General features: G+C 42.9%; 1 protein-coding gene across 4 annotated transcripts in view; it reads right to left on the minus strand.

The window, feature by feature from the left end:
• Positions 1-2,013: 2,013 nt before the first annotated feature.
• The window catches only part of PHF8 (PHD finger protein 8), a 94,138-nt gene continuing 81,276 nt past the window's right edge, over positions 2,014-14,875 (minus strand). For 3 of the 4 annotated variants that reach the window (XM_015083414.3, XM_015083415.3, XM_015083413.3), the window contains 3 exons: positions 10,284-10,393; positions 5,572-5,908; positions 2,014-4,639 (listed from right to left, as the gene is read on the minus strand). In XM_015083414.3, the coding sequence (XP_014938900.2) occupies positions 4,551-4,639; positions 5,572-5,908; positions 10,284-10,393 (536 nt within the window). In that variant the 3' untranslated portion in view covers positions 2,014-4,550. Of the gene's footprint in view, positions 4,640-5,571; positions 5,909-10,283; positions 10,394-14,875 lie in introns of those variants that run through there. The other variant, XM_053202354.1, reaches the window with a different exon arrangement.

The raw sequence follows: 14,875 nt of genomic DNA on the forward strand, positions 1-14,875 counted from the left end.
CATCTCTGGTGCCCTTCTGATCTACTCAGTTTAGTGGAGGGCAAGTGCCATTTCAGTCAACTTGACATGAACAGGGTCCTGATGGAAAGGGAAGGGCCTGTGTACCTGAGGCAGGGAACACAACATGAACAAGCAGAATTGGGGATCTGTACTCAGGACAGGTCAGGTCTAAGAAGATTCGGCTTGGGAATCAACAGCATCCAGAAAGTTTGGGGGTGACCATACTTCTAGAGGGCTTCATAGTTGAAATAATTCCATCTAGACAATGTAGAAACTGAGATCCAGACAAGCAATCTCCCCCAAATTATTTGGTCATTGAGAAGGCAGGTTCTTAGTGACAAGTCCTGTGTACTTTTCCACTCCATAGAGGAAAAACTGAAGTTGGGTGCTTGTTTTTCTCCTAATTTTTCGACAGGATCCTCTCATCTTCTGGCACCTCCTGTCTGGATGAGAGGTAAGGTAACCAAGACTCTAGCTTATCCTTAAGCTGATGACAAAGAGAACCCAACCCACCATTCCTGAAAAGGCTCTGAAATCCCTCCCCTCTTTCCTATTGCATTTCTACCACAAGACACAGTTCCCCATGCCCCAGACAAGAACCTTTCCTCCCTAGATCCTAATACCAACATTCAGATTGAAAGAGCTAGAGGAGGCTATCCAGCCAGTAGACGCCAAACACAGAGTCACCCCAGACGCACAGTAGCAGAATCTCTAGGACGAAGAAATTCTCTGGGGCACCTGGGTGGCTCAGTTGGTTAAGCATCCAACTTCAGCTTAGGTTATGATTCCTCGACTCATGGGTTCGAGCCCCGCATCAGGTTGTGTGCTGTCAGCTCAGAACCTAGAGCCTGCTTCAAATTCTGTGTCTCCATTTCTCTCTGCCCCTCCCCTGCTTGCAGTCTGTCTCTGTCTCTCTCTCTCAAAAATAAACATTAAAAAGAAAGAAATTCTCATTGGGTCCAAAGTCCTTTTACAATGACTCTCAGACAGGAAGCAGCCTGCCCTGGGTCACAGAGTCAGGGTGGTCGTAGATTTGGAACTGATGCTCCTGACATTATCCCTTGGGCTCTCTTCAAGACACAATTCCCAATGCTGCATTTTGCACACAACAGGTGCTCAATAAACATCTGTTGGGTCATTGATGTGCAAAAGATTTTCTAACATGGTGAGGGGAAAGAACATGAGTTTTGGAGTTAGGCAGATCCTGCTGTGGAAGACCACTGGCAAATTTCAATCTCCTTCACTGTAAACAGGACTAACAACTATCTCCCAACGTTGTCAGTGAGCATTAAATGAGATATCCTAAGTAAAACCCCTAGCCCAATGCCTGGCACAGAAAAGGCACTTAATAAATTGTAGTGGTTATCAGTGAGAGGTGGTACTGTGATAAGAACACAGACTATGGAACCAGGCTGGCCCCACAACTTAAGATGTTTGATGCTAGAAGGTTTCTTCGCCTCTGTTTTCTGATCAGTAGGATGAGGACATCAGTGAGGATTAAATGAATCAATATACATAGAACACTAAGAGAAGTGTCTAGCACAAGGAAATGATCATGATGTGTTAGCTCTAATAATTCTATCTTATCCCTTGCACTGGACCTAAACACAGTATTCAAGTTCAGCCTGGAGGAGCATGTCAGATAAAGAGTGAGGGAAGAAAAACAAAACACCAAAATTCCATATTCAAAGACAATACAGGTGTAACCACTAAGAACAGCCCATGGAAGATATGGAAAGCCTTCCCAACAAACTTGTCAGGCCACTTTGAATTGTTGCCTCTTTCTTTTCTGCTCACTGTACTTCTGGTTATGTTTCTAATGTGTCAATTGTGTCTCTCATGAAAGCTGGGATTCTGTCCCCTCCCCACCTCAGGTGTAAGGTTGGGCACCAAGGAAGTGCTGAGTTCACAAAAGGGAGAGAAAGAGAAAATGTAAAGAGAAGGTGACACTCCTGGACCCACCGCACCACCCACCACCACCACTACCACCACAAAAGAATGCCAAGCAAAGCATTTGCCAAGATAAATCACTTTTATCTATATAGGAAAGGGAGGATCTAAAAAAAATATAAATTACATTAGTAACACAACATAAGAAAAAAACAGGGGAAAAAACAACAGAGAAGTCTGTATGATGCTATTCTAACCTGTTTATAAAAAGGCCCTGCATCAGAAATTCACAATCCTACCCACTTCTAAAAATATATTTAGACATGTACAGAAGCGGTGGGCTTGTTTTTAAATTGTTTGCTTTTCTGTAAAAATATATTAAAGGTGAATAGAAATCCTCTCTCCCTGCCCCCTATCCAACCTCCAGCTCTGTGCTAGGGACTGGATACCAGAGGTTAACTCTCACCATGTTCTACACCTTAGTTACTACCACTCCAACCCCTCCCCAACTCACTTCACTTAGAACCTGAAACATTTAAAAAAAAAAAAGAAAAGAAAAAGCACACTAGTCTCTTTGGAAAAGCATAACTCTGAGGGTAAACTTGCTTTTCATTTAAAACACAAAACAACATACAGGAGACTCTGAGAGCCCAACTAAACTAAATGGAAACCCAGTCAAATGGAAGTTGGGTTTCAGCTCCACAGAAACTTCTAACAAAGAAACAGAGGGGAAAGAGGCCTGGAACCAGGGGGATTTGCTAGCAATTAGCTGCCTTTGAAATATCAAGGGGGGAGGGTGTGAATGGGCAGAAGGGCTGGGGTCCTGGTCTTTGTTACAGCAGTCAGGCAGGGCCTAGTCAGGCAGTTGCCTACACAGGGACACAAACTGTTCCTCCTTCCCTCCCCTCACTACCCTCTGCTGCCTTGAAATCCCCAAGAAGAGCAAAGCTGGGTGGAAATAGAGGGGAGGGGAGTGGGGACCTCACGTTCTGGGGGGGGGGGGGAGGTAGCCAGGCTTTTTGCCTTTGGTGTGACTAGATGGAGGACTGCATGGCCCCTGGAGTCCCCAAAATTAAAAAAAGGAATGGGGTTAAGGGGCCCCTGATTCCAAATGAGGAGAGTAGATGTGGGGCTGTAGAGAAAAGAAAGAAAGTGGAGACACAAAAACAACAAGGGCAGCCTCACATACTCCCATAGCCTGCAATGGTAGCTATTAAATTGCCCAGAAGCACTGGGCAAACTGGGGTGAGGTCAAAGTGGGGAGTAGAGGACAAGGATGCACTCCACTTGGGCAGTACCAAAATGGAGGGAGTGGGGCATTATCCATCCAGTCCAGGTTGCCAGAGAGGCGGGACAAACTGAGGTGGAGGGAGACAGTGGAGGAGGAGGGGTTGGGCACTGTCTGGACAATAGAGACATCCACAAAGGGAAGACAGGGAGGGGAGGATCAGATGATCTGCTCCTTTACAGATGGGCATCTCCTCTCCCAGGTTCAGGCTCTCGAATAGCCCATCTGTACTCTGCTTGAGCATTGACCTGATGTCTGGGAGCACAAAGGCCCAGAAGCGAAGATGTGAGTTCTGAGGTGTTCTTTAGACCAAGACTTAGGTGGGGAAAGGAGGGAGGCTCCTGATGGAGAACCCAGAGGTGAGCTGTCCTGTCACATCCTTTCCAGAAGGTCCAGGCTGTGCTCTGTGGTACAGGTGAAGAGAGCAGGCTGTACATAGGGCCAGAGTTATCTGCTTCAGTGGTAGGAACTTTCAGACTGTTGGAAGATCACCTGTTGGGGCCCAGCTATAGCCACATGGATAATGTTCTGCAGGACCTCAAAATCCAGGCAAATCCCTGAAGCTCACCCTGGGACAGGGGACCTCATTGGTAGCCACCCAAAAGTAGCTTCCTCCAATGGGCTACAAAGTCATGGTCAAAGGCTTGGGTGTTGGTCCTCTCCCCACCTTTAGACATGACAGAAATCTCTCTTCTTCCCAAAGATGAATGAAGTCAGCCCACAGCCTTTCTAGTCCACCTCTGGAAATGGCCCCTACTGGGGCAATAAGAAGACTCCAGGCCCTCTTCTTTATTTTCATGATGCATTTGGCAAGAGGGGAAAGAGGCTAGACCCTTCTCCCAGGAACGAATCTGGAATGGGATATGTCCACTTGGCTGGGGGGCAGAAGGGGAAGAACATATGGGCAAAGGTGGACAGGCTTCTGCAGACAGGGCTGGAGTTGTGGGAAGTGTTGAGCACTGGGAACTCCATAATCAGGGAAATAGCAAGGGGCCCAGGCTCACTTTGTTTCTCTTCATCCTGCCTCCTAGCTCTAAGTGGGGATGCGAGTATAGGGCAGATAAGGCTGGTAAAAAAGAAACAGGCTGAAGCAGCAGAAGAAGGTTCTGGTCAGCCAGAAACCTCTCCCATTTACCTGCTAGTCAGAGGTATGGAGAAGGAAGGCAGGATGCTCTAGTGGAAGTAGAAAAGGGAGTTAGGGGAGTTGGTGAAGGGGCCCTTTGGGGAGTCCGTGCCTTTGGTCAGTTCCAAGAAAGCAGGACAATGCGCCTCAGCACCTTGTCCGGGGCAGATAGGATCCAGGAGTGCCCCGAGAGTTGACGATGGAGAAGGCAATGGGCGTGAAGGGGAGAGGGGCAGGACACTAGGGGGCTCACAGAAGTAGTTTGCCATTTCTGTGGATTTTCAGGATACGGCCAAGTCTCTGCTTTGCTGTGGCCAGGCCCTTTTTAGGACGCTTTCCTGTGGGGAAAAGAGAGGTAAGTAAAGGCTATGGCAAGGGCTTCAGCAACAACTCCAGCACCATCTATATTTGTTCTACCCCCCTCCTCTGTTCCTTTGCCCACAGAGTGTCCCCATTCTTCTACTGGCTCCAGGCACATCTTGGGCAAGAGGCCCTTCTTAACTACTTCCATCATGCCTTGGCGCTTCCTCCTATGACCTCCTGCAGCAGCTATCTACTCCCTGATTAGCCTGTCTGATTCCTTTTCCTCATTGATTTATTTGGTCCCAATCATTTTCCTTCCTAAATTCTGCAGGGATGTGGTAATGCCTCCCTGTCCTCTTATCCTGACCATGGAGACTGGACAAGTGCCTGGTTAGTGATTATAGCTCAGTGTCCTGGAAGGTGGCATTCCCACGGCCTTGTTTCATTAGCAACCCTCATCTTCATCATCCAATGCCACACTGACTTCACCACCCTTGAGCTGCATACTCTAGGGACTGGGCTTTGAAGGCCAAAGTGAGGAAAAAGAGAGCTTGAGTCATGCCCCCCATTGCCTCTTCCTCTCTCTCCCCACATCAAATCACTTCCCATGTCCACTGTGACCTCCTCCATATTTGATCAATTTATCTTCTCCCTCTTCATTCCCTCTGCTATAGCCCCAGCTTCTCTTCACTGCAGCCTGAAACCTGTGTATATGTCTCCTCCCTAGACTTCTCACCCACTGCCCACCCTCCACTCTGGTCATCAGAAGGCTCTTTCTAAACCCACATCTGAAATGCCCCTGTTTAACATCAGTTAACGTCCCTTCATTGCCTAAGAGATCAAATACAAGCGCCTTAGGTTGACCATCAGTATCCCTCCCAGGTATTCTCATCTACCAGGGTACTTAGGGTTTGGAGCTGGTGACCCTAAGATCCTACTCAGTTCTGCAACCATATGGCAGCTGTACCTTGTCCTGCTTGATTGCTCTGGGAGCCAACTGAAGGGCGCCGCTGGGTCAAGAAGACGCCAGGGGCCATGGGTGTGGTGCTGCGGTTTGCCTGGGCCATACCAAAGGCATTGGGACGAGCAGTATATTCGTGGTCAGCAAGACTTCCTGAGAGGGCCTCTTGTTTAGGCTCAGGAGGAGGCAAGGGCGAGGAGGAGGTGAGAAGCTGGGGTGCAGTCGCCAGAGTTGGGGCTGGCGCTGCCATGCTGAGATTGGACTCTTGAGGTTGAGGCTGTTCTACCTCCTTCAACAAAGGCTTCTTCTTGATGTATTTCTTCTTCTGGGCCTTCTGCAGCTCCTGAAATATAAGCCAAGTGGGAGGGGAAAATTCAGGAGTGGAGAAGAGAGAATTGCCCAAAAAGGAAACTAGACACTGGTAGATGTGGTTCTACAACTCTCCCCACCCCAAGTCTAGTCTGGATGTTATGTATACAAAACACAGAGACCTCCCATCACCTGAGGTCATCTCTTTGGTACCATCCACCCTTAAGTTATCACTGCCACTAACCAGTACAGTGGTAACAGAAGGGTAAATGAGTTCAGAGACTTGGGTTTTGGTCCTAGCATTGCCATTTATGAGGTGGACTATGGATACTTCTAATAAGAATAGCTACATTTATGTCGGCACCTAAGGCCCTTTATATAGTTGACCCTTGAACAACGTAAGGGTTAGGGTAGTACTAACCTCCCATGCAGGCGAAAATCCATTTTGACTCCCCAAAAACTTAACTACTAATAGCCTACTGTTGACTGGAAGCCTTACTGATAACATAAATAGTCGATTAACATATATTTTGTATGTTATACATATTATATACTGTATCTTTTGTTTTTTAATATAATTTATTGTCAAATTGGTTTCCATACAACACCCAGTGCTCATCCTAACAAGTGCCCTCCTCAATGCCCATCACCCACCTTCCCCTCTCCCCTATCCACCCTCAGTTTGTTCTCTGTATGTAAGAGTCTCTTATGGTTTGCCTCCCTCCCTCTCTGTTTGTAACTTTTTTTCCCTTTCCCCTCCCCCATGGTCTTCTGTTAAGTTTCTCAAGATCCACATAGGAGTGAAAACATATGCTCTCTGTCTTTCTCTGACTGACTTACAATAAAGGCAGAGAAAAGAAAATATCAGGAAAATCCTAAGGAAGAGAAAATACATTTACAGTACTACACTAAAAAAAAAAAAAAAATCTACGTATAAGTGGACCTGTGCAGTTCAAACCTGTGTTGTGCAAGGGCCAACAGTCTGCTTAACTTCATTTAATCCTCAGAGTAGCCCTGAGAAGGAAAACCCCTCAGTTTATAGAAGAGAAAACTGAGGTGCAGGGATATTAAGTAGTTTGAGCCCAAAGCCTCACAGGTGAAGAACTGCTAGGTCCAGGATTCAGCCAGGTCTATCTGAATACCCACCCTGTACACTTCTCAAAAAGGAACTCTGAGAGTGAAAGAGGAGTAGCTTTGGAATAAAATAAAATTTTTAAAAAAACAAAGAAAAACAAAAACCAAAAAAACCCCAAACAAACAAACAAAAACTGGGGCTCAAATATAGGCTTGTGCTCTCTGAGTGGGATGACCTCATCAAGTTACTAACCTTTGTGAATCTCAATCGCCTCATCTGTAAAATGGGCCAAATAAATGTTTTTCAGGGTTGTCAGAGAGATTAAATAAAATAATGATGTAAAAACACTTAGCACATAGTAGGTACTCAGCAAGTGGTGAACTATTGCTCTATCTTCATATCTTACAAGGTTTCTCTTATTTTTGCTGGTCTTTTAATAGAGGACTTGGCAATCCTCCAGGCCACTAGGTCTTAAAACCTCAATTCTGGATGGGAGAGATGAATAAGAAGTTATGGCACTTCTCCCAACATCTTGAATTTCATCCATCCATTGCTCTATGGAGCTACTATCCACTGTGTAGTGGGTACCTGTAGAGTGGGCATCTGGAGCCCTGAGAACCTGGAAAGGTGGTGCTAAGAGCATGTGAACGACTTCACCTTCTGAAATGCTACACAGCCTCACAGACCAACTCAGTGATTACATTTCTTTGCCTTGGCAGCACGGGCCTACTCCTGCCAGGCTGTGGCTACAATAGGAATTTCTGGGGGATAAGAATAATAATATTAGTAATACAGGCCAGGTACTGTTCTACAATTTAACTCATTTAATACTCAGAAGAAGTATGAGAAGAAAGAATTAAAATCACATTTTGAGAAGAAACTGTGGCACAGAGAGATTAAGTCATTTTCCCAAGGTTATAGGACCAATATGTGACCAAGCTGGGATTCAGACCTAAGCCACTGGGCTTCAGAATCACTTTTCTCAGCCATACTGCTATTCCACCCATACCAGAAACTGCATTTCTGCCCCCATGTCTCTCATCTGAATCCAGAGATTATCTATTCACACCTAGATCAAATAGCTGAAATTTTTCTACCTTTGCTGCCAATCTCCTCATGTAATTCATCCAGATGAATTACAGAAGACTAGAGTGTTTTATGACAGAATCACTTACACTTGCCAATTTCCTTGCTCAGAAGCCTGTTAGCAGGTCTTCACCCAAGTTCAAACTTCCCAGTCTGACATTCATGGTCTTCTACAGTCTGGCCATTCATCCCTATCCAACCCATAATGATTACACTGAGAAGCTAACACGTCTATAGTACTTACTCTGTGACAAGTGCCATGCTCTGAGCTTTTCCATATATTACCTCATCTAATCCTCAAAGTTTATGAGGAAACTGAGGCATAGAGAAATTAAGTAACTTGCTAAAGTGATAGAGTGAAGATTCAAAGTCAGGCAGGCTAGTTCTACAATCCATTTTTTAATCTGAATTTATCTTACCCTATTCCCTATGAAGCCTCCAATCCAGGAAAGATCTACTCATTTATTTATTCATCCATCCATTCATTCACCCAACACTGACTAAACACATGTTTAGTATAGTGGGGATACCAAATTAAATTAGATATATCCCCACCCTTCAGGCACTTACAGTTTAATAAGGAACACAGAAAAGCACACTTATGACTGTTAAGAGAGAATGCTACAGAAGCACAGAAGACTAACTGTAATAAATTGGTGGTAGGTGGTATGAAGGTGTGTTAGGTAAGGCATCCGAAAGGGATAATTCCCAGTGGACAGAGGAACAACCTGTGCAAAGGCAGAGGCATGAGACACTGTGATACACGCTAAGTGAACTTCAAGTATCATGGTACAGTAGTATAGCTGGTGTGAAGGGCATGTATGAGGGGCTGGTAGGAGGTTAGGGAGGAGAGGTGACCAGAGAACAAATTAAGAGGGCCTTGTGTGCTTTGCTAAGCATTTCCCTTCTCCTGGAATGCCTTTCTGTTCCTTCCAAAAGCTCAGCCTGCAAAACGCCTCCCAGATTCAAATCCTCTTCTTTCAAGTCATCCCTCATCAACCGAAACAGAAGTGAGCTCCTTAGAAGGCACTAAAAATAGTTTTCACAGCTTTAATTAATGTATCTGTTTATTTAAAGCAGTAGAACACTCCCCTCCCCCACTTTTTTTCCAGATTACATCTAACATGGCACTAGGATATATATAACAGAGGGAAGTTCTGGTCAGAGATGGCCTACCTGCCCTGCTTGGTCTCTGCTAACTCCCAACAACAGCCTCTGAGACATTTCTAAGCAACTCGAGCACTCCATATAACAGCATATTTAAAACATCGTTCTATTAAATTTTATTGAGATAGGGTATGATTATTAAATTCTATAAACATTTAACTATTTTATTGAAATAGCAAGTAACATGAAATTTGAAGTTAGAGGATATGAGTTTGAATCTTGTCTCCTCTATTTACTGGCTGTATTATCCTGGACTAGTCACTTAAAGAGAGCCTCATTTTCTTCACCTGTAAAATGATGAAAATATCACCTATTGAACAGGGCTACTGGGCAGATTACATGAGACGTTGTACATGGAAGCCCCTAACATAAAAGCAGATACCCAACAAATGCTCTAAGCAATAGTGTGTGGCATGAAGAGTCAAGAAGATGTTGATAAGGAGAGAACCAGAAAATTCAACTCCAACTGTTCCCAGGGTTGCTGAGCGCAGTATACACATTAGAGAACTTTGTAAACTGTAACCTGCTAGGAGGTCAATTTAATTCTAGTGAAGTGACCCTTTAGGACAAAAACTAGTGGGTGAAGTTTTCTTGGGCAGCAGGGGCTGAAGATTAAGGCAATAATATTTGGCACAGAGGACAAGGAAAGCCTCTCCCCCAAAATCAAAATCCAATACTGGTTGGGTGGCAGAGAACTTGAGTACACTCAGCTAGTAACCTCCTCGGGGTTCCATCTGATGGCAAATGCTCTCATTCAAGGACAGCCCTGGTCCTTCCCACCTAACAGGTTTTTACACACCTAGAAAGGCAAGTGAATCAACAAGAGCTTTTCTCTGGCCCCCTATTTCCTTTCATCCTAAATCATGTCAACTGTGTGATCTGTGGAAGTAGCTTGTCATCGAGTTGGGCTGTGAAGGATATAGGAGGAGCCTAGGATAACGCCATATATAAAGATCAAAGGCTACCCACCCACTCCCCGATGAGACAACAGTGGGAACCTATCAGCCTGAAGGTCTCAGTTTTAAGGCTCTAAGGAAACTGGGGTCAGTAGCAAGGCCACTGCCTAGATGTCAGCACCTACCTGCTGGGCTAGTTTTGCAGCTGCTGCAGCCAAGCCCGTCTCAATGGAAGCTACCCGGGTCCCCTCACGGACAGGACGGTCCTGCTTTGGTAGAGTTGGGGTCACACGGGCTGCAGAGGAAACAGGATGAAAACATTTATCTGAATGTCAACCATATTCCCTACCTCTGAGCCTCCCCAAAAGTGGTCTCACTGGTCCCCCTGCTTATAGCTTTTTAGAAAGTTAGATTTTGTTTCCCATCAGGGAAGAAGCTAATTTACAAATGCTCAAAGAACACAATGCACACACTGATTACAGGGTAAAAGTTAACTTCCCTGAATTGGCATTTAAGGTTGTCCATGGTCTGCTCCTGGCCTACTTACCTCCTCAACCTTATTTCTACATCCATATTCTCAGCTTCTCTAAACAGAATGGCTTATTATACCTCCAGAATAAGTACAGCTCATCCTCTCTCCCTGTGCCTTCATCCTCACCATCCATACTGCCTAGAGTACCCTCTTCCCTTTGTCCCCCACTTCAAAACCTGCCTATCCTTCAAAGGCAAGCTGAAATCAACTTTCTATACAAAACCTCTAGGACCTCTCTGGCTCACACCGACTTCTCCCTCTCCTGAACTTACAATACATACAAGTCACTCAATATATATTATGTACCATCTTGTCTCATTCCCTAACATTGATGTGCTGCTGTGTGTGTTATGTGGTCAACCAAACAGGCTATGAATTCCTGAAGAAGACTGTCTTCTTGTATAACCTTTTTATAGTGCCATAAGAATCTTGAAATCAAAAAATACTTATCCCACATTTTACATAGGAAGTATACTTCAGGATAACCAAATGGCCCCAGATGATGAAGGCGAACTCTTCTTTATAGAAGAATGCCAGCTAATAAATGGAATGACAGAATTAGAAAATCACAGGTTTGCAAGGCCTAATAAAACAATTGATTCTAGGGCACTGGATATTCACACAGTACCTAAGTATTACCTCACATACTACTTGTAGTCTCAAGAAGGAAAAAAACTAGCTTTATGACAGTAAGATCCTATCACCCCCTTAACTAAGCATATTTTTTTATTAAAAAAATCTTTTTTAATGTTTATTTATTTTGAGGGAGAGAGAGAGACAGAATATGAGCAGGGGAGGGTCAGAGAGAGAGGGAGACACAGAATCCGAAGAGGGCTCCAGGCTCCAACCTGTCAGCACAGCGCCTGATGCGGGGCTCGAACCCACAAACTGCAAGATCATGACCTGAGCTGAAGATGGACACTTAACTGACTGAGCCACCCAGGCGCCCCCCCCCCCTTAGGTAAGCATTAACCTGATTGTTACTAATAGTGAGACAGCTGACTTCATGTGCCTCCTGATACAGTGCAATATGAAATTCACAGCATCACCTGGGAAGTAGTTTTGCCAAAGACCTAAAATCAAGTAAGTGGTTCATATTACTTCCAGTTTTTAGGAAATGAAGAGATAAGACAACAAGTTAAATGACAACATGAGAAAACAATCAGACATTCTACAAGATAACTGGCCTGTTTCATTAAAAAGACAATGTCACAAGGAAACAAACAAATCTAGAAGGTGGGATGTGTTACAATTACACTAGCTTTTACAATAATCAACAGCATAAAACAAAAAAGGGGGAATGCTCTAGGTTAAGAAAGACTCAAAAGGTATGACAGCCAAATACTTTGTGAACTGTTAGATCCTGATTTAAACAAATCCACTGTAAAAATACCTTTTTTGGTTAGACAATTGAGGAAAATTGATTATGGACTTAGTATTAGATCATGGATAGGAATTATCACATTATTAATTTTGTTATGTATGATAATAGGATTATGGTTATATGAGAAAATGTATTTTTTTAGAGATGCTTATTAAAGTACATTGGAAGTGAGGAATGACACAATATTTAGGATCTGCTTCAAAGCACTGACAATTTTGATAAAAAGAAAATAGATGAATCAAACATAGCAAAATCTTGGTAACTGTTGATTCTTAGTGGTGGGTGTATGGGAATTTATTGTACTATTCTATTTTTAATTAAAGAAAAAAGTCAGTGTCAAAGGAAAAAAAAGAGGTGGTGGTGGCTATTGACCTAGATTTAAAGATTCCTTGGTTAGCTATTATTATTATAAAAAAAGACTTTCCGTATAAGCAGTATGCAGATTACAGAATAAGCAATTCAAAAGGCTGAAGTCCTCTCTTTATAAAGGTAACATTTGTTTAAAAATGATGTGAAGCAAATGTAGCAAAAATGTTAATGTGCAATTTTGGTTATAGATTCTTGGATATATTTTATATTGTTCTCTATAGTTTTGTTATGTGTGGTGGTTTTAAAACAAGGCCTCAAATTCTTTGACATTGTTCTATTGATAGGTGAGGTCTTATGTTTCCTCCCATTGAATTTCAGCAGGCTTATTTGTAGCCTATAGAATGTGGTGAAGGTAACACTGCCTGACTTCCCAGGCTAAGTCAGAAAAGGCAATTTCAGTTTCTGCATTGCTTGCTAGAACACACACTTTGAGCCCTGAGCAGGCATGGAAGAAGTTCGATTGCCTTGAGGCCACCAGGCAATGAGGAAGCTAGTCACATGGAGAGGCCACATGTTGGCACTATGCTTGGCAGTTCTAGTCCTTGAGTCTTCCCAGCCTAGGCACCAGATATGAAAGTTAGTGACACCTCAGATGATTCAAACTCTTGGCCATCAAGAAACCCCCTCAGCTTTCTAATTTTCCCAGATAAGGCCCCATACTATATGGAGTAGAGACAAGCTACCCTTACTGTACCCTTTCCAAATGCCTGACCTGTATAATACATGAGAAAGTTCTTGTTTTAAGCTGGAAAAAAAAAACCCTCCTTCAGTGAACCTGGATTTTGAGGAAAAAATACTATAAAAGACATTTTGTGGGGCACAGTGGAGAAAATTTAATGATGGACTGGGTATTAGACGATCTTAAGGAATTATTAACTGTTAAGTACAACAAAGGTAGTATGGTTACGTAGGAGGGTGTCCTTAGGCGATACTGAAGTATTAAGGGGTAAAATATCATGTTATGGCTGCACACTACTTTGAAGTGGCTCAGCAAAAGCTAGAAGATAAATGAATAAAGCAAATACAGCAAAATATACTGAGAATATAGGTGTTTGTGTACTATCTTTCTACATTTATGTATGTTTGAAATCTGTCATCATAAAAAATTTTAAATGACTGAGACTAAGAGATTATAACAATCCAATGAAATGTTTAGTCCTTGAAAACATCCTGATTTGAATACACAAATTATAAGATACTTTTGGTACAACGGGGGGGGGGGGGGGATATTTGAATAAGCATTTGGTATTAAATGACATTAGAAAATAAATGTTATTTGACTTAGGTGTCATAAAATGGTACCATGGCTATAGAAGAAAATGTCATTTTCATAGCAAAGCACACTGAACTATTTGGTATGTCATGATGGATGGCAATAGCAAGAATGACAAAGTTAAGGACTTCCAAAAACACACTCCTGAATTAAGACAATGAAAAACTGGTAAAAATTGTCAGAAAAAAACTTTTTCAGAACTCTGGATAATTAGCTAAAGGCTTACAGCAACCCTCTAGTGAATTCTAGTAGGGAAGTAAAGACTGTGAAACGGGTGAGAAGGATACTTTTTATTGTATATCCACATGTACTTTTTGCCCTCCTGGAGTTTATACAATTATTATTATATTTTAATGTTTATTTATTTATTTTTGAGAGAGCACACAAGTGGGGAAGGGGCAAGGTGTGGGGGAGACAGATGATCTGAAGCAGGCTCTGTGCTGATAGAAGAGAGCCCGATGCAGGGCTTGAACTCATGAACCGTTGAGATCATGACCTGAGCCGAAGTCAGACACTTAACTGACTGAGCCACCCAAATGCCTGCCCTTTTGGGCGTCGTCGGAGATCCATCGTCGGTAAATAATCAGAGACACCAACACATATACAGATGTTCACCTCAAATATTACTAATTGTGAAAATGTGGCAATAGGCTAAATGCCTCACGTTAAAGAGAAGTTAGGTAAACAAGGTATATCCACAGAATAGAATATTTTGTAGCCATTAAAATACTTATAAAGAATGGCGTAAGGACATGCGTATGAAATAGTATTGATTTAAAAGGCCAGGTATATTTACTGGTTTTCAACTTTTACAGTCAACCGCTAGTTACTATAGAGTATTTATCACAAGAAAATGTAAATGCTAACAACCTTGACAATGTAAACAAAAATGTGTAGTTCATGAGAAGTGGGAAGCAGGAAGGAGTACTAATGTCTGTATCTTAGAAAGTGGATAATCAAGACAGACTGACAGAAGCTGAGAGACAGAGAAATAGAGACTAAGTTGGTACATCAAGAAATGGTGGTATAAATAAACCCTATTATCTTGAATTTTGGAGGTAACAACCAGAAAAAAAAAAACTATGAGGTTGCTTCTCAGGCACAGGATTGGAAGTGGGGAAAGCAGGGGCAAAGACTACTGCATTTCATCCTAAACTCCTCTGTACTATTTGCTACCAAATATACACATTAATTTGATTAAAAGGCAAAAAAAAGCTTA

The sequence above is a fragment of the Acinonyx jubatus genome, chromosome X (assembly GCF_027475565.1).
Source record: "Acinonyx jubatus isolate Ajub_Pintada_27869175 chromosome X, VMU_Ajub_asm_v1.0, whole genome shotgun sequence".
NCBI lineage: Eukaryota > Metazoa > Chordata > Mammalia > Carnivora > Felidae > Acinonyx > Acinonyx jubatus.